Genomic DNA, 19,972 nt, shown 5'->3' on the forward strand with positions numbered 1-19,972 from the left:
GAGGAGGCGTGTTAACTCCCCTTCGACTCGGCGCGGGTCCTGCTGGATTCCTGGGCCGAGGAGGAGGCTTGGGAGCCTGACCACTCCTCGCTGTCCGAGCCATGATGGAACAGCAGCCCTTATCCTCCGCCTCGTCATCCGAGATGGCAGCAGTGCGGCCGCCGGGCGGCATCTGCGCTGCCCCCGGGGCGGGAGGGTGAAAGCGATGCTCGAGGGAGAGTCTCCGGCGAGGCAGTCGCTTCAACCACAGTTTCCGGCAGCCTTTGTGACCGGGCGCTTCTTCCTGCGCTGCTGAAGGTAAGGCGGCGTGGCGGTTTGTGCTTTGAGCGCTCGAGTCGAGCCCGCAGGGTCGACATTGGTAGCTCTTCGCAGAATCGCATCCGCCCTCAGTGAGGGCGAAGCTGTGCGTGCCCCAGTCCCAGGCAGAGAGCGCAGATGATGTGGCGGTCTCCTGTGCTGAGAAGGGCGCGACATGAGGCGCAAGTGGAGCGAGGCATCTTGAAAAAGACGCTCGTACTCTTATAATAGTGAATAGTTCGTGAGAACTAGCTTGCTGAATAAAAGGATACGTCGTCGGATGGCGTAGCTCGCAGGATGGCTGAAGGTGGCTGAGATGGCCGGCTTCTTCTAGTGCTGTCCACGCTTGCTTGATGCCCCTCGAACGGCGACGCGGCTTCCAGGTCAGCGATGCGAAGAGCTTCGCTGAAGAGATGAAAATCAGGGTTCCAGCCTACGAACTACGCTTATATGCACTCAAGTCACGCCCATTTTGGCGGGCTTTGATGCAGTGAGCTCGCGGATGCCTCTCATTGGATGCGAGTTCGCCCAAGCTCGTCTATAGGCTGCAGCAGTTGCCGCAGAGCAACCTATGAGCTCGCTAGCTAGCCCGCTCAAGGTCTGCAGCTGCCGTATTGACAATGGATACAAAAATTAAGGATCATTTTTTGGCTTGAATATCTCAGAAAAGATGAATCTTTCCCGTAGCGTAAGCTAGCTTACGCAATACGAGAGAACCTCTCGTAAGAGAACAAAATTAAAGTAATTTTATTTTTTGTTATCCGAAATAGAAAATGAAACTCAAATTATTTTTAAAATATTACTCATCCCTTTTTGACATTGAAAAGAAAAACACTTTGTATTTTAATTTTAATTTTAGTATTTTAAAACAAAATCAAATAGCCACTTGTTTTTGTTTTTTAATACCCGATTCTAAAAGGAAAATCGAATGACCAAAAGATACACGGACCCCGTAGCCATTTTTCCAATTTCCTATTTTTAACTAGAGTATAAAATCGAAAGCATGATAAACAAATCGTTATTTGTTTTATTTTTTATATTGGTTTTGTAATTGAATAAGGAAATAAGTTGTTTTTCGTTTTTACAATTTTAAATTGCATATGGAAAGAACAAATGATATACGGATTACATATAGCTAGATTTTTTGTTTTCAAATGATTATCTGTCCCATTTTTAGATTAGATTTTTTCCATCTAAAAATTCTAAACAATGCACCACGCAGTGTTTTTACCACCCCACCCCTCCAAACGCCCCAAATTATTTGTATGCACCTCCAAGAGCAAGTAAAGAGATGAACTGTATCGTCATGGTATTAACCCTACCTAAATGTACCATGACTAAATATTTGTAATCAATATATCGAGATACTCTGTGAATTTATTGGTAGGGATTCTTGGGAAATAAAGCATGCATATGACATAATTATTCAGTTCAAACGAGGTAGACAGTCCCGTACTTTTGCAGCTAACAGCAGCACTTTTTCTGCAACCTAGAACTCTTTTCTCTCACCGCAATACCTTCATCAATCCCAGCATTAATGCAATTAGTGCATTAGATTTGCTGCTTGATGATGCAGTTATATGGTCAGTTATGTATTGTATTTAATGAACAAAGTACAGAGCAAAGATAGCTAATTTTATTGGAGAATTAAAAGAACTTGAGACAACAGTGAAACTATTTCAAATGATGGGCATCTCCAGCACAAAAGCTCCTTGCTGCTTGCTTTAAATTGCCACCACTATTAATATCTCTGTGACAAGGAGAAGTGTGGGGCCGGACCATGACTATGCACGCCCGGCCCCCAATCGGGCTAATCAGCCGTAGAGAGGGATAAGTGCAGCCGGATGAGGCAGCTGCATGTGGCTCTCTCTCGCTCTCTCTCGAACTGCCGCATCCCTCTCCTGATTAGCCCGATTGGGGGCTAGGTGTGCGTATTCACAGCCGCGCGTACGCCCTCCTCCTCGTCACACTCTCTGACCAGTATTTAGGGATTTAAAAAAAAGGAGGGGTGTGCTATGACTTTTATAAGCAATTAGACATAATTCACTTTGGGTCAGTGTTCTGAGGTTCTTGGTGGAACATTGTGGTAACGAATTTTGCCATGGCAAGCACCACTCACATTTCTTTAGAACATTTACCAATCTAGTTTCTTATGGTTTGAATTTGGGGGAAAAATGACAATTGTGAGATACATCCAAAGAGAGAGAAGCACAGATTGAATTCAAACCCTTGTCTCCATTAGCACAACTGCTCTTAAGTGTCATGAGCACATGCAACACCCCCTGTGCAGCAGCATTGTGTTTACCTCTTCATGATGTTTAGCACACTAATGGGCAGGTAACAGAGGGCGAAGACAAACAGCACCACCATCAGCATGCGCGCTGTCTTCCGCCGGGCTTTCACCTGTTTGATTTCAGCTGACACGGTGCCGGTTCTGACCTTAACTGATTCTCCAGAGCTTGTAGCCTGAGCGGAACACTGCAGTGACTTCCATTTTCTCTGAAGCCCTGATGACGTCCCAGGAATCTGATTGGGGGGTGACTTAGATTTTAAGAAGAATATCCTTCAATGTTCTGCAGAATAAAGAAAGTCATACACATCTGTGATGGCATGAGGGTGAGAAAATGGTGAGATAATTTTCATTTTTGGGCGAACTAACACTTTTAAGGGGCTTTGTGTTAAGGATTCAAATTTGCATGAAATCCTTTGGATTTGTGACATCAGAAACCCAAACTCATTAATGACGACAAATCAGTATTCAGAAATTTGGAAATGTGTGGAATGCAAAACTTTTTGTGAGCGAACGCAAAACTTTTGCAAAGACATTTCAGAAAATACATTTTCTCCCTGTCCTTATATATGATTTTTTAAACATGTATGATATTCCCTTTTAAGATTTTTGTATTTTTACTTAATATGTTTTTTATTTCATAGCATTACAGAATGTTTAAAAACATCATTGAATCACAGTATTATGAATGTAGTTAAGAATGCAGTTGATGGACATTAGTGAAAAACCTTTAGTGTTTACATGTCTGGAATGATTACGTACCTGTTGACACCAGAGTTTATGGCAGATCTGAATGTATGCCAGCACCATCAAACATAATGGAGCAAAATATGTGACTATAAAGAAGCAGGTGTGGTAGATTTTGGGGTAGATTTCATCTACACAAGAGAGTGTAAAATAGAATTAATTATAATACTTGAAATAAAAAATGGTACATAACATGCTATAGACAAAAAGCAATAAAATCAAATCACATTAAACAAGAGGGATAAACACAACATTATGTGATTATGTAATAAGGTACCAGAGGCCATGCTATTTTGTGAATATAGCAAAGTCCCTTTCAAGGCACGTCAGTCTACTCGGTGGCCATCTTGGAAATGCTCCCGCACAGCTATTTTCTATGGAGTCAAGTGGCATTCAAGTGCAGCTCATATCTACTTGAATGGTGAAAGACTCATATCTCCAAAATGGTTGGTCAACATTATAATCAAATAACCTTTTCAAAGTAAAATCTGACAAAAATTTTACAATTAAATTTGTAAAAAAAGACTGTGCTTCTTAGGATCTAATGAAGGAAATACAATTTTCAGGCTGGTTGAGATAATGAGCATGCACGTTGTCATGTTTCTGTATCTAAAAGGTGATTGGCTCTTTAACTTGTATGGTGGGACTTCCTTTTCTACATCCTCAATATTGGGTGTTTTAAATCTCTCCCATTCATTTTTACCCTCATATGGTATTCGGTCAATTTTGACCGAAATAAAATGTCCTCGTTTAACAATAAAAATGGTTTTCTTTATCTTAGCAGTACAAGACTTGGTGACTTTTCCTCCATTTGCTATCTGAACATAAAACAATAACAAATTGGGCTTGATTCGATAAGTCTAAAAAAGAGCCACCTTTTTTTATTCATGGTCAGTGTTGGCCAACCATTGAAAGTGAATGGGAAGGATTAAAAAAGCACATTTGATTTTTTGATCTGTCAAATACAGTACAATAAATAAATCAGCCACAATGTAGAAAACACACACACACACTCTAAAACATCCTCAGTGCAAAACACTCACTCATACACAAACACACTTATACACAAAAATGAACTGGTCAGACCTTAACAAAGAGCTTTTTTTACATTTGTAAAAAATAAATGAGTCACAATGCTAAACACACACACTCAGAACCAGGGCATCAATAAGTGGAGATCTACAGCGATATGTTAGTCATTGTTGGCATTGCAAGTTGATTTTCAGCTGATGACAGTAATCTGACACACTCTCTCTCACACACACATGCAAACACACACGTTTGCAAAATATTTTTTTACTATAGAAAGTTTGAAATTGTTAAATGTTTATTCAACAGAATGTTGCAGTTAATTTCTGTTTCTTTGATGTTCATTTTCTTGACATTATTATGCATTTACTATGATTTATTTATTTTTTACGAGTTAATTCCTCCCTAAGAAGAAACGGGAGTGAGGACAACCTGGCTGGCGATGGAGGTGATTTGGGGATGGCAGCGGGCTCGGTTTCGCCAGGTACTTCCCTCGAACCACCCGCCCCCCCCGACATGCTAGTTGACTTCCCTCCGGACTCGAGGCAACAGCGGCTCGCCTCACGGCCAGCCTGCCTATCCTCTTGAGCCCCCCGAGAAGGATGAGCTCGCCGCCGCATCGGAGATTGTTTCGGCGTCTGACGCGGATGACTCGACTGGGCTGCCGCCTTCGGGCCAGCATGCCCAGTCTGAGGCTGACGCCCAGATGTCCGACAAGCTTTCCCAGGCCGCTGTCAGCGTGGGGCTGGACTGGATCCCTCTGTCCTCCCCACAGACTGGATGATTGGTTCCTCGGGTCTGCGCGCCGCTCACAGCCCCCCCAGTTCCTTTCTTCCCGGAAGTGCATGATGAGCTGACGAGTTCGTGGAGGACACCCTTCTACACCCGTCAACGTTGCCTCTCGCTCATCCACTCTCACTACCCTCGATGGCGGAGTGGCCCACGGGTACACGGCAGTCCCCCAGGTGGACAGAGCAGTTGCGATCCACCTGTGCCCCGAGAACGCCGCCACCTGGCGGGGTCGCCCTGTGCTCCTCTCCAAGGCCTGTAGGATGACGTCTTCACTGACTTCCAAATCCTACAGCACAACCGGTCAGGCCGCTTCCGCCCTGCATACCATGGCCCTCCTGCAAGTCCACCAGGCCAAGGCACTTAAAGATCTGCACTTGGGTAGTCCTGATCCCGACATGCTGCAGGAAATGCACTCAGTGACGGACCTCGCCCTCAGGGCCACGAAGGTCAAAGCACAGTCACTCGTGCAGGCAATGGCCACTCTCGTGGTTCAGGAACATCATCTGTGGCTGAACATGGTCGAGATGTGCAAATTGGACAAAACACGCTTCCTTGACGCACCTGTCTCCCAGTTCGGCCTTTTCGGAGACACTGTCGAGGACTTCGCCAAGCAGTACTCAGCTATGAAAAAGCAGACAGAGGCCATATCTCACATCATGCCCTCTCGCACCTCCAGTGCGGGCCGTGCCCCGTCTGCCCGCTCTGGGTGTCCTCCTGCGGTGCCCAAGAAACGTACAGCTCCGCAGCGGAAGACCTGAAGGACGCATACTTCCACGTCTCAATATTGCCTCGACAGCGACCCTTTCTACGGTTTGCGTTCGACGGCCAGGTATATCAGTACAAGGTCCTCCCCTTTGGCATGTCCCTGTCCCCTCGCATCTTCATGAAGGTCGCAGAGGCAGCCCTTGCCCCGCTTTGGTAAGCAGGCATCCACATTCTCAACTACCTCAATGACTGACTCATCCTGGCCCACTCCCGAGAGTTACTATGCGCCCACAGCAGTGGTTCTCAAACTTTTTTTCTACTGGGCCGCACTAAGGTCCAAGTGCAAGTCTCAAGGGCCGCATATCATTTACATATGACGTCATCAATGCAAACCAACCGGATTTTATATTTTTGGCAGTTAATAATATGAATATCGTGATACCTAGACAATTATATTTATATAATTAAAGAGTATAATGCTACTCATTGTTATGTATAGTTCTGGTAAGCATGAAGAGTCACTTGTAAGTTTCAGAGATTTTAATAATATATCAAGAACAAGCAAACAATGACATTGTGTTACATTACAGGCAGCATCAGTAGACACACTTTTGTTCTTCATCTTTATAGGCACTAGCATATGGAACCACAGTGCCATCTCGTCGACAGTAATTACTTATAAAAAAAAACACAACACTCCCCATTAATAGGACACCTGATGCTGTCGGGAGCTGACCAATTTGGTGAAATTCGGCTCGAAAGGAGTCACAGCACAATGAAGTTGCGACTGTAAGTTGCAGTCGGTAAGACGCACACGGAAGCGTGACTTGATGTGCGACATTGCAGAAAATGTGCGTTCGCAGATGTATGTTGATCCAAATATGGAAAGCACTTTCGAACTTAATAATCTAAGGTTCTGTTCAGGAATGTTTCGCCACATTTCTGTAACTGAGGATGCTTGCTGCGCTGTATGGGTGTTTCCTCTTGCCTGAACATTCATCAATTCATCTTCAAGTGGGCGGCGTGGCAAACCGAAAGTTGCAGCCAAGTCCTTGATTTTTTCCACAGGGAAAGTGAATGGCTCTCTAATGAAATGTCCAGCAAATTGAAGTTTGTCAAAATCTGAAAAACGAGAGATGAATTTTTCTTGCATTTGACTGACAGTTGCAACAAATATTTCTCTCTGTTGTGTGTCCAACACACACTCACTCACGACATTCAGTTGTGGGAAATGAGTTAAATCACCATCTTTGAGTTGTGCAGTGTACAGTCCTAACTTCATTTTGAAACTCTTATTACAGCACAACAGGTCATCAACGTGTTTTCCGACACCTTGGAGTTGCAGGTTTAGCTTGTTTAGGTGAACTGTGATGTCTGCAAGGAAGGCAAGATTGATTCTCCATTCCTTGTCTCTCAAGACTGGAAATCTCTCTCCCTCGCCAATGTCATAAAGAAAGTGATCTATCTCTGGGAGTAAAGCCAGAAAGCGATTTAAGACCTTTCCCCGACTTAGCCATCTCACTTCGCTGTGCAGAACAAGGTCTCCGTAGGCACCTTCCAATTGGTCCAATAATGCAACAAACCGGCAGTGCAGTAGAGGGCGTGCATGAATGAAGTTGACCACCTTGACCACAGTGTCCATAACCTTCAAGAGGTATCCATCTGCTAACTTGCTGCACAGTGCTTGCTGGTGCACAATACAGTGAAATGCCAACAATTCAGGGGACATTTTTCGCATTTCACCAACAAGACCCTTGTGTTTTCCTGTCATTGAGGGTGCACCATCAGTAGTGATGGAGACGACGGAGGATGCCGGTATGTTCATGTCTTTGCATGCTTCACTAAGTGCAAAATTCCTCGCCCCTTGTTCGTTCATGAAGCGATTTCAATGCCAATAAATCTTCTGTAACCTCAAACGTTCCTGAATTCACACATCTCACCCAAATGCAAAGCTGAGCAACGTCTCCGATGTCTGTTGATTCATCTGCTGCCAAACTGAGTGCCGAAGCAGTGGCTAGCTTAGTTTTTATTTGTTCCATCAAATTCTCAGACATTTCTGAAATTCGACATGTAACTGTGTCATTACTGAGCTGTAAACGTTTTATCCTGCGGATTATTTCACTCTTGTTGCTCAGATCATCAAATAGACATTGTGATTCCAGAAAACAGTTTTTAACTAGTTCCCCATCACTGAATGGTTTGCCGTGTTTGGCAAGGAGCCATAAAATTTTGAACATTGCTAATGTCACGGCCTGGGACACTTTTAAACTAGCTTGCATTATATTCTGTTCAGCAATCGCATTTTTGTCAAGATTAGTTATCTTGAGAGCTCTGTCCTGAGATCCAGCCGGGAATGTCTTGTCAAATGATGCATGGGCGGTATCGAAATGTCTTTTGACATTGTAGGTTTTGCATACGCCCAGTACTTTGCTACAGAGCAAACAGAAAGGCTGCCCGTCTCGATCAATGACAGAAAACTGGTTCTTCCATTCTTCCAGCACTCTCCTACCTTCACTGCTGATGCTTCGACTCTTCTTGTTTGTATGTGTTCCTTCGTTCTCATTTTTCTCATTTCATTTCTCTCCCCTAATAACAAATTTGTCCATTTTGATTCCAATTTTACTTAATGACTGCTGATGACTGTTTTAATTCTGCCAAAGCGCGCTTGCATGTGCTCGTTAACTGCATAATTGCTCACGTAACTCACGTAACTACGTGCTCACATAGTTGGTCTGCACATAAATAATTAGACGAAAAAATGTAATAGTTCAAACTTACATTTGGTTTAATAGGCTACATATATAATATATTTTTTTATTAATTTAAAAACGAAAACGAATTGTAAAACTGTAAGTTATTATTTAAATGTGGGTAGCATATCGCGGGCCGCACTTCCATGCGTGACGGGCTGCATGTGGCCCGCGGGCCGCAGGTTGAGAACCAATGGCCCACAGGGACCAGGTGCTCAGGCACTTCAGCCGTTTAGGGCTTCAGGTCAACTGGGAAAAGACCAAGCTCACCCCGGTTCAGAGCATCTCTTTTCTCGGCATGGAGTTAGACTCAGTCTCAATGTTAATGCGCCTCACCAACGAGCGCACGCAGTCAGTGCTGAAATACCTCACCATGTTCAGGCTGGGCACGGCGGCCCCCTTAGGCTCCTGGGGCATATGGCATCCTCCGCGGTGGTCGCGCCACTGGGGTTGATGCATATGAAACCACTTCAGCACTGGCTCCAGACTCGAGTCTCGAGACGAGCATGGCGCCGCGGCACGCACAGAGTGTTCATCATCCCTGCCTGCCTCCAAACTTTCAAACCTTGGACAGACTTCTGCTTTCTACGGACAGGAGTCCCTTTGCAGCAGGTGTTCCGATTTGTCTTGGTCACCACAGATGCCTCCAAATTGGGTTGGGGCGCCGTGTGCAGCGGGCACGCAGCCGCGGGCCATTGGAAAGGGGCCCCACTGCGCTGGCACATCAACTGCCTAGAGTTGTTGGCTGTACTTTTTGTCCTGCGGAGGTTTCTCCCACTAATTCAGGGCAAACACATCTTGATCCGATCAGACAGCACCACCGCGTACATAAATCGCCTAGGCGGCGTACGCTCCCGTCACTTGTCACAACTCGACCTTCGTCTCCTCCTTTGGAGCTAGCAGCAACTCAAGTCACTGCGTGCCACTCACATCCTAGGCAATCTCAACGTGGTAGCGGACACGCTATCACGACAACGCTTGCCCAGAGGAGAGTGGAGGCTTCACTTGGCATGTGACCTAAAAGCCCATGTGATGTATTTCACCACACTTTACCTCCCCCAGTCTAGGCAGGTGTAGTCTCCACAGGGTCTTTCCCCCCTGAAAGAATAGGAAAACTGGGAAAGATTGCCTTCCCCGATGCGTCTGATAGCGTTGAGATGGCCCCAGTCGCTTTAACTATATGCAAGAAACATAGAGAGAGAAAAGGCACGGCTGGCATGGCCTGCTCCCATGCTTGGCACGTCGCCTTGTTCCCCCCTGTCGGTCGTAAAGAACCAGAAGGCTTTGACAATTTTATAGGACGTTGGGGTACTTTGGCACGTAAAATACCTGCCCGCTCCTGTGTCAGCAGTACACGTACATGGCTCAGCACAGGGTGTGATTTAAATTGGATCCCTAGTGTCGCTTCTTCGACACAACGTCGAAGTGAGCGACAGACGGGGAACATCTAGGTTACGGATGTAACCTCCATTCCCTGATGGCGGGAACGAGACGTTGTGTCCTCCCAGCCATGTCGCTGAACCGAGCCATTGTTGCGGCCGAACCTCATTGTCTGCTCCTTGAAAAAATCTTGAATGAAACAGATGCATTTCCCTCCCTTTATACCTGTATGTCCGGGGGCGGGACATGCGAATTCTGTATGCCAATTTCTTATTGGCCCTTTCTCACAGATCAGAGATGCAAAAGGCTCTCAAGAGAGACCCCTAGTGTCGCTTCTTCGACACAACGTCTCGTTCCCTCCATCAGGGATCGGATGTTACATCCGTAACCTAGACTTTAGCAATTATAACTAAATCATGATAAAACTGGCCCATTCACTTCCATTATAAGTATCTTACTGTGAACAGTCCTTTAAGGGAATGTGACAAGTCAATGAAACTAAAAGTAATTGCTCTATGATGTTTTTTGTTGTTTTTTTTACATTTTTATTATAGTAAAATATTAAATACATAAGTCTTGGACATTGTTCAACTTTTTAAAACCTTTCAAAATCTTTATATTATTATTCTGAATGTAATGTTTTTGGAATCTGATATTAAACCTACATTGATAAAAAAAGAAAAGTAAAAGGCACTTATTTTACTTTATAAAGGCACTTTAGTTTACCAAATTTAACCGAATATTAATATTTAATATGTACAATTTTTAAAAACATATTTAAGATAATACATTTAAGTTAACATAGATTATGCTAATATACATTCTAAAGATTTCTTCTCAAATATTATGTTCTCTTGCTTTAAGAATTTTATGTTTGAGTCTCAATATCATAATTTAAAATATGCCATGAACATTTTGGCTTCTAAGTTTAGATACTGTCATTTTCGATATCAAACAAAATGTTTTCATATAAACCACATTATAATTCCAACACATTGCATAAACTATTTGAAATAAACATATTTATTCAGATCAAAGATCTTAGGCTTAATTTCAGTTGATGCCAAAGCTTTATTAATATGAGATTAAAGTGAAATTGAAAGTAGATCTTAACATTTCAGTTCTTTTAAGCACCATGTCCGCTGTTCACATGTGCTCTCTGAAAGAGTCTTCTCAAAATTTCTCCAACTCTCTGGGGATTTTGCATAACTGTCACTGATTTGGAACGCTGTCCACAGGCTGCAATGGATTAATTGTGTCGTATAGCTTGTCAGCTATGACAACAACTGATGCAATTTTGGTCTTTGTGACATGATGTTGCCATTGCAGGTCACGGCGCGGATTTAGCCAAAGGTGTTTGAACAAATCATTAAACTGGGAGAGGATGTCATTCACAATAAATTTGATCTGATTTGCTAAAGGGTCTTGTTATCATTGCATGCTAGAAAATAATGCATTATCCCTAGGGCTCTCGCAAATTGCTGCAATTTAACCAAAGATCTGCTAAATATTGTAAATTTGGCTGTCAATCTAAACAGCATGAGATGCTTTTGAAGAAATCTGTCACGCTCAGTAGGGTGTTTGATGAAGTGGGAAGTGAAATTTGAAAGTCCCATATTGATAATAAGACTGCCAAGTGCACTTAACAGTTCCATCATGTGCAGCACACAATGGATTTATTTTCAAATATAGGTAGCACGTTTTTTGAGAGACTCTCAGGCATCAAACAAGCCTCTGTGACAATGCACTTTCAAAACACTTTTTGTTTGTTTGTTGGTTGAGTTTTATTTTATTTTCTCTCATTTGCTCCTTTTCTTAAGAAATGGCAAAGGTATGAACAACAAATGTCTTTTAACTGCCACCTCTCATAACTGTTCAAAACACACCCTTGTGTGTGTCCCTCGTTTTGAAGTCCTTAATTGATTTTTATCACTTATTATATCTTAATCTCATATTAATAGTGCTAAGGCAAGCACAGTGCACTGAAATTAAGCTTAGAATCTTTGATCTGGCAATATTTGTTAATTTGTAAAGAGTTTATGCAAAGATTTGACATCAAATCTAAGTGGAATACAACACACTGTCTCACCAGGTTGGAGTGGAAGCGGGGTAGGTAAGGAGGAGAGGAGTTACTACAAACACGGTGACCAAGGACAGAGGGCCCTCTGCCCAAGGAAAATGCGGTTTACCAGCGGGGAAACCATTTAGCAGAATGAACAAATCGCACGGTGAGCGATCTTCTGTTTGGAGATAGCTCTTCCGTTCCGCTGTCCAGCCAAGCAGACAAGAGCTGCTTGGAGCTTCTAAAGCTCTGCGTGCAATCCAAGTAGATGTGAAGAGCATGCAACGGACACAGCAACGGCAAGGCTGGGTCTGCCTCCTTCTGGGGCAGCACTTGCAGGTTCACCACCTGATCCCTGAAAGGAGTCGTGGGAACCTTGGGCACATAGCCTGGTTAGGGTCTCAGGATGACTGAGAGTCAACCAGACCGAACTCCAGGCACGGTTCGCTGACAGAAAATGCCTGCATGTCCCCTACCCTCTTGACGGAGGTGAGTGCTGTCAGGAGGGCGATCTTTAAGGAGAGTGCCTTTAACTCAGCTGACTCAAGGGTCTCGAAGGGATATCCCCGAAGGGCCACGGATAGGTCCCAAGAGGGAACAAGGCGCGACCTGGGGGGGTTAACCCCGTCGCGTCTCTCAGGATCCCGAGGATCAAGTCATGCTTCCCCCAATACTTACATTCTACTGCATCATGATGTGCCTATGTAGCGGCTACACACATACAAGGTGGAAGGGGACAGACATCCATCCAACTTCTTCTGCAGAAAGGAAAGTACTGATCCGACTGCGCACCTCTGGGGGTCTTCACATCGGGAAGAACACCACTTAGCGAACAGACGCCACTTCAGGTCAACAGGCATCTCGTTAAGTGGGCCCTGGCCTGATTGACCGTGTCTACCATGGGTGGTAGGCCACTTTAGTCTTCCGCGTCCCATCCAAGGACCAGACATGGAGATTACAGAGGTCTGGTCGCAGGTGCAGGTGCCGCAGGTGCTGAGGTGGTCTCATATGCGTAACCGTCGCTGAGGATGCCATATGCCCCAGGAGACTCTGAAAGGATTTCAGTGGGACCATTGCAGTTCAGAACTGGCTGCGCACGCTCATTGGTGAGGCGCATTGTCATTGAGACAGAGTCTAACTCCACACTGAGAAACAGATGCTCTAAACAGGGGAGAGCTTGCTCTTTTCCCAGTTGACCCGAAGCCCCAGCCGGCTTCCCTTAACGGGGCAAGGGCTGACAGACCGAGGGGGAGGACTTCGTACTGGTATAGAAGTATGTATCCTTCTGTAGGAGGGAAGCGATCTCCCCACACAGAGCAACGGCGTTCTCGCCTCTTAGCGTAGTGAAGTGGACGCCACTGGACCTGGGCGGGCGCCTAACGAACTGAATCACGTAGCCATGTCACACCGACTGTGAGACCCAGGAAATAAGAAAAACATTATTTTCTTAGAATGTGGGTACTGCAGCCCTTGGGGCATGCGGTGAAATAAGAAAAGGAAAATAAAGAACTTCCACCCGGCCTTCCAAGGGGGAGGGATTGGTGCTCTTACCAGGTCTTGTTCAGCAGATCTCCTACTTGCTGGGCTGCCCGTCTCAGGGAACATTTTGAAGCCTTCTTGGGTTCTTGGCGACCGGCCATGAGATGGGTGGCGCCTGCTTTCTGCAGGTCGCTTGACAACAGGGCCAGCCTACTGGTGACAGACTGAACCAACCCACTCTCCAATGCTGTAATCAAAAGCTCATCCATTTCACAAGCTGTAATTTGGTTTTTACAAATGTCAATTTCCATTTCAGATACCTATAGTGTTATTGTATTTAGTAAATGAAGATATCTTTAATAACTATTCAATTTAATTATATCAAGAATGTGTATTTCTGCAAGTAACGATATACTTTTTGATATAAAGAATGAATGTTATACTAGTAGTATTTCCATTGCTAGTATCAAGAATTAGCATTTTAACCTGTAACAATGTAATTATATACATATCTTTATACAACAGTTAGTTTTGGTCCTCAAATCTGATTGGTTGAGAGGCATTCAAAGATTGCTAATAGCTCACACCGCCACTCAGCTTGTGTTTGTGGTTGTCCAAACTAATGTGTAAGAGCACTGCATATCTAAAAGCAGCCAGATTTTCAATCATCCCTGCAGACATTAAAGATTTTAGCCAGCAGGTAGCAACAAAAGGCTATCTTATGTGTGATCTGAGCGAGTTGAGCTGAGGTTGACAAACTGAGTGTCGAATTAAACTAACAGCTTCAGCATTACTGCCAATCACAGCTGAGAGTCAATGAGTTAGGTTGGTGTCAAAATAATAAAAGTTCCCCTAGAAATATCCAATAATTAAACTGGTGTCCTCCATGTTTTCTCTCTGACAACAAAACACTTGAAAATGAGTGAAATACTCATGCGATAATTTAGATAGCATGTATAGCAGCATCACTCGATTACTATCACACTACAGCTGAGGAATAGAGTTAAACTAACATGACATATAATCACATGCTCAGTCTCTCTCTCTCTCTTATACACACACTCCAATAACTTGTTAGAAACAGCCTAAGCTGTCACTAAAATATGATTTTTTAATTAGTAATGTAGGCTTGTGCGTATCTTTGAAACTTTTGATGGCAGATCATGAATCTTTGACATTTGAAAGAAGTTCCACACAAAGATAATTTTTCTTTTTGTTTTTTTTATTATAGTTTTTTTGGGGGGTGGGGGGAGGGGTGAAGGGGGGGGGCAGTCTTTAGTTTTACCTACTAATTTATTTACTTGTTCATTTAATTGTTGTATAAAAGCAATATCACACTCACAATCTTGCAGTATTGTCCATCTTTTAACATGCTGTGAATACCTACGGCACAAGGCCTAGCTGGACATACAACATTCTTGCTCGTGTGATATTGATGTAATAATTCATATCCTAATCAATTCTGCTTTAAATTATTTTTAATGCAATCATTTTAGTAAATATTTGACTTCATTTATGATACTTTTACGTTGTTTTATTGTGTACGTTTTTTTTTTAAAGCTTGACAGTTGTGGTCGTCATGAACTGTCCTATGGAAAAAAAAGATGTACTGTAGCTGATATACAGCAGGAAACCTAATAAAATCCTGACATTTGGAGACGGGAAATGCTGTATTTATACTGGAAAAATGTGATTTAATGTTATTTTTATTTAGTTTTTTTCATCCAGCAAATTGTCTGTCACAAGGGAGATTACTCTTTGGCCCAATTATCATCATATGGCTCCTTTCGATATAGGTTGCTATCACTGAGGGCCCATTGTTGGGACTCATCAGGGGAGACATCCCACGTTTTTCAGCAGGGGGCTACAAAAGACACTGCCTTTGATGTCTTTTCATCTGTCATGTGTCTTTTTGCTCAGCAAGGCGATGATCAATACAGACAGATTGAAATCTTTTTAAGGAATATGCTGCACAGTACTATAAACGTTTGAATCCGCATTAGAGCTTAATTCTATTGCTGTCACAGATCGTGATGGTACGACATCAGGGCTCATTTATTTGATGTGAAGCTTCTAATAAAATTCACAGCTTATACGATTTAAAAAAATTATTTACTGAAAAATCTCCAAAAACAACTGCTAGCATGAGACATTCGTAATTCACAACAATACATTGATACCAAGTGGCTAATTATAAAACATTAAAGAAGTTATAATGATTTTATAGCATGTTGAAAACTTGACACAATATTTTTTTTATTATTGTTTGATCACATTTTATGTTTTGCCCAGTTGTAATATTTGAAATGTTTTATTTATATAGAAAATTTTGGGGCTAGTTGTCACACAGGTTAGTTGTCACAATTGCTATGTATTTGTAACTACAGTGTAAGTTTGCATTTACAGTAAAATTGACTCATTTAGCAGGATCGTCTAAGTTACTGTTGTAACCCTGATGGAAGGAACGAGATGAAAATACAGTATGTATTTAATGTTAGAACATGGTAAATGGTCTGCACTTATAAAGCTTTTTAACCTTAGTGGTTTTCAAAGCGCTTTACACTGTGACTCATTCACTCATTCACACACACACACACACTCACACTCACACTCACACACCAATGACAGCAGAGCTGCCATGCAAGGCACTAAACTGCCATTGGAAGCAACTTGAGGTTCAGTGTCTTGCCCAAGTGAGCCAGGAATCGAACCACCAACCCTGCGATTAGTGTCCAATCAGCTCTACCACCTGAGCCACAGCTGCCCAGTACAAACATAGTAGTTAAGGCCACCTAATATAAAGTGAGGACCAATAATTCTTATTCAAAGTAATGTCCAGCATCATCCAATCACTGCCAACCATGTTAAATAAAATGCTGCATTATAAAATTCTGAATCTATGTACTGATTAACATTGTCCCATGCCTGACAAACATGTTAAATGATCCAAACATCATCTGCAGCCTGAAAATTAACTTTTTACTGGATTTTACGAGTGAATGCCCTTAGCAGCATAGAATGTTATAGAATGCTTGCCTTGCTTCCTCCCTATTTAGTGAATGATTTAACCTACAGTGTGCTGCCTGTCTTCACTGGTCTCAGAACAGTTCTTAATGCACCTTATTTTCATCCTAACTCTACACATTCATTGTACAATAATGCCAATCCTGATAAAACCTCTGAAAGCAACATGGTTCTGTTTTTTGGATGTACCCATTTATTCTCAATGTTAAAATGCAAAGTAAATATAGGAATCCATTTACAAATGTTAATGAATAGAATTGTATTGTACAGTGAAAACTAAATAAAATCACAATGGAAATGAAGAAAAATTACCCACAGTGTTAGAGTTGAAAGTTTTTCAAAATAACATCTTGTTTTTTCTACTTTTGAGGAAATACGGTGCCAATTTCCACATAAGAAATGTTTTTATGGATTTTTTAAAGCTGTATATTGAATGAAACTAGAGACTCACCATTTTACAACCAAATAAGTTTTAATTAAAAAAGTTAAGAGATTTCTTACCAGAGGCACATTTGTTGGCACTGCATCCATAGGAGGGCTTCACAGAAATCAACAGCAAACTGTTGTGTCACGTGACTTGGTGCAGCAGAAGTTTATCCCTTAAATGAAAGTCTGCAGTCTTGTGAATGGTATTCAGTCGGTTTTTAATAATTTAAATTATGTGTTGCGCATAGAAAAGCAAAATACAATGTCCACACATGTGAACTCATGTCACACGAGGTAGACCCTTAAGTAGCCTATAATAGGCAAAAAACGGAAGGCAAAATTAAATCTTATAATGAACATGGCAATTATTAGTATAACAAAAGATCTTGATATTTTCTCGTCTTTTCTAAAGATAAATATGGGTCTAAAAGTATATCCTAACACTTGGCACATAGGATAAATTTGACGGTAGGTTGGCCTGTATTTCTAAGAATTATCACAAATAATGTTACCAGCACCATTCTGCTTACAAATAGCCTGTTATTGCTCATCAGGTATTCTTGTTTATAAGGAGGTTTTATATTATTATGCGATTGTTCACTACCTTTTGTACACTCAATAAAATGTTGAAACAATATACAAATTTTTGATTATTTTATTTAAAAATCCAGTTTCTTGTAGAACTTTGGTTTAAAAATAAATTATTTTTCTTAAAGCAATATTCCGGGTTCAAAGCAAGTTAAGCTTAATCGACAGCATTTGAGGCATAATGTTAATAACCCAAAAACAGTATTTCAACTCGACTCTCTTTTTCTTTAAAAGAATTTAATAAAATAAAATAAAAAAGGTTACAGTGAGGCACTTACTGTGAATGGGATACATTTTTGGAGGGTTTAAAGGCAGACATGTGAAGCTTATAATTGTATTAAAGTACTTAAATCAATTCTTCTGTTAAAAATTGTGTATTATTTGAGCTGTAAAGTTGTTTAAATCCATGATTTTTTTACAGTTGTTTTTAGGCTTTATGGCATTACCTCGTTATGGCATGTTGTAAAATGGGATATAACTTCATACAGAAAGATTAGGAACCAATTATATCACACTAAAATCATGTTAACACACATACTGTATTTTGTTTACATCTTGTTGCTATACTTTTGAAACAGAGTGAATTTTAACATTTACGAATTGGGCCATTCACTTCCATTGTAAGTGCCTCACTTTAACCCAGATTCCCTTTCAATTCAGTTCACTCGACATTGCAAGAATAGTTGAAGCCCTTGTACAATAATGCCAATCCTGAGTTTGGCAATGGTCTTTGAGCCCCACCCCTTTAGGTGTACAGTTGGCCTATAAAAAGCAGGAGCCTGAACACCATTTCTTCAGAATTTTCTTCAAGACAGTGACATCATCTCTCGTCTTTAAAGCCCTCCTTGCTTTCGCCATCAAGATACATATCTTCAGCGGACGGTATCTTCTCTGCAGATGTGGACAGGACAACTCGCCAACCACTTAGCACATGCAGTGAGAATATACTGTATCCTTTTCATATACTGTATATGTATTAATATGTTGTTGTATCACATAAAGAGCCGCTTGAGTGCAACGCATCTTGCGAGTCACACATCCAGCCTTCAGATGAACATGAGAGCTGCATTCGCTGCCAGGGCCACACCCATGCCGAAGCAGCTCTCGTAGAGACAGACAACCCTCACAGCGAGAGCATGGGTCTCCGGGGGACAATGCCACCTCCTACGCCCTCCCACCCGCCTCCTCTGTGTTAGATCCTGAGAGTTCACGGGGCCATGAGGTTGAGCTGGATGAAGTCGAGGAAGATCCCGAACAGGCGCAAGCCCCGCAATCCCCTTGATCTTCCATGTATTGTCCGCACCAGTACAGTATACATGATGAGCTCCGGCCCTCTATTGGAGCTCACGTCCTAATCATGTTGGCGGTTCTGATGATGGGGATGATGTCATGTCCCTCGCAGCATCAAATATGAACGAGTGGTCCACGGAGGATGTCGCTGTCCCTTCCCCCAGTGAGGGTGTGGAGTTTTGCATCTCAATGGGCAGCACCATTCTTCCTGGAGATCTAGTTTGTGTGTTAACACGCCTTATTAGATGTTGGCCTTAGAGTCAGAGGACAGCGGTTCAAAACCAGCCGTCGACTCAAGCTGATACATGCCATGACAGAGTTCGTTGTTGCCTAAAGATGGTGCTGCATGTCACAAAAATTCACCGGTGACTCAGTCTGATGACTCACTGCTCTATTTCAGATCAGCGCCCAGCAGAGAACCCCGCTCCGCTGCTCCGGCTCCGCCAAAGACAGCTGAACCATCGAATAGATTCTGTGTTGTGTTCAAATAGGGAATATTCTTACAAGAAACAGAAATGCTCTCGTTAAGAGGTGTCACATTCATTTGTTGCTCATCCCCACTTGGTAAGCCTTGATGGTAGACAAATGTGTTCCTTTGTGTTGTTTTCAAATAAACAATGTTATCACACAATAGAGAAAGCGCTGGTTGCATCTGTGTGAGCTACACGTGCTCGACACACATGCACATTTACATGCTATTTACTTCCCCTCCTCGCCAGAGTTCGCTGGGAGATTGTGTGTTATTTCTGTGTGATTTTAACATAAGTAATCTTCTCACACAGAAAGTGCTTGTTGCATCTGCTTGTGCTGTAAATTGTTGAAACATACACACTTTTACAAGCTGTTCGCTTCTCCTCCTCACTGGTGTTCACGGGAGGCTTCATGCAGGCTTCTATGTATTGTGCTCACATAAACTATATTTTCATAAAAATATGAAATGTGCAAGTGTTGCGAATATTGAGACGCACACATTCATACACGCATCCGCCCTTGGTCTTATATTTGTCAACAAATCTAAAGGACACATGCGTACTTTCATGTACGATTTGCACCTTGTTTCAGGCTGTTTTGAGATTCACATTTGAGGGAACAGCTTATTCATTTACAGTCCTT

At 42.5% G+C, this 19,972-nt stretch overlaps 1 protein-coding gene across 1 annotated transcript in view; it reads right to left on the minus strand.

The window, feature by feature from the left end:
• LOC127660472 (orexin receptor type 2-like) overlaps positions 1-19,972 on the minus strand; it is a 129,993-nt gene that overhangs the window by 9,855 nt on the left and 100,166 nt on the right. The window contains exons 4-5 of the mRNA XM_052150733.1: positions 3,350-3,465; positions 2,603-2,823 (exon numbers count right to left, since the gene is read on the minus strand). Coding sequence (XP_052006693.1) covers positions 2,603-2,823; positions 3,350-3,465 — 337 coding nt within the window. The remainder of the gene's footprint in view (positions 1-2,602; positions 2,824-3,349; positions 3,466-19,972) is intronic.

This window comes from Xyrauchen texanus, chromosome 20 (genome assembly GCF_025860055.1).
Source record: "Xyrauchen texanus isolate HMW12.3.18 chromosome 20, RBS_HiC_50CHRs, whole genome shotgun sequence".
Classification (NCBI taxonomy): Eukaryota; Metazoa; Chordata; class Actinopteri; order Cypriniformes; family Catostomidae; genus Xyrauchen; species Xyrauchen texanus.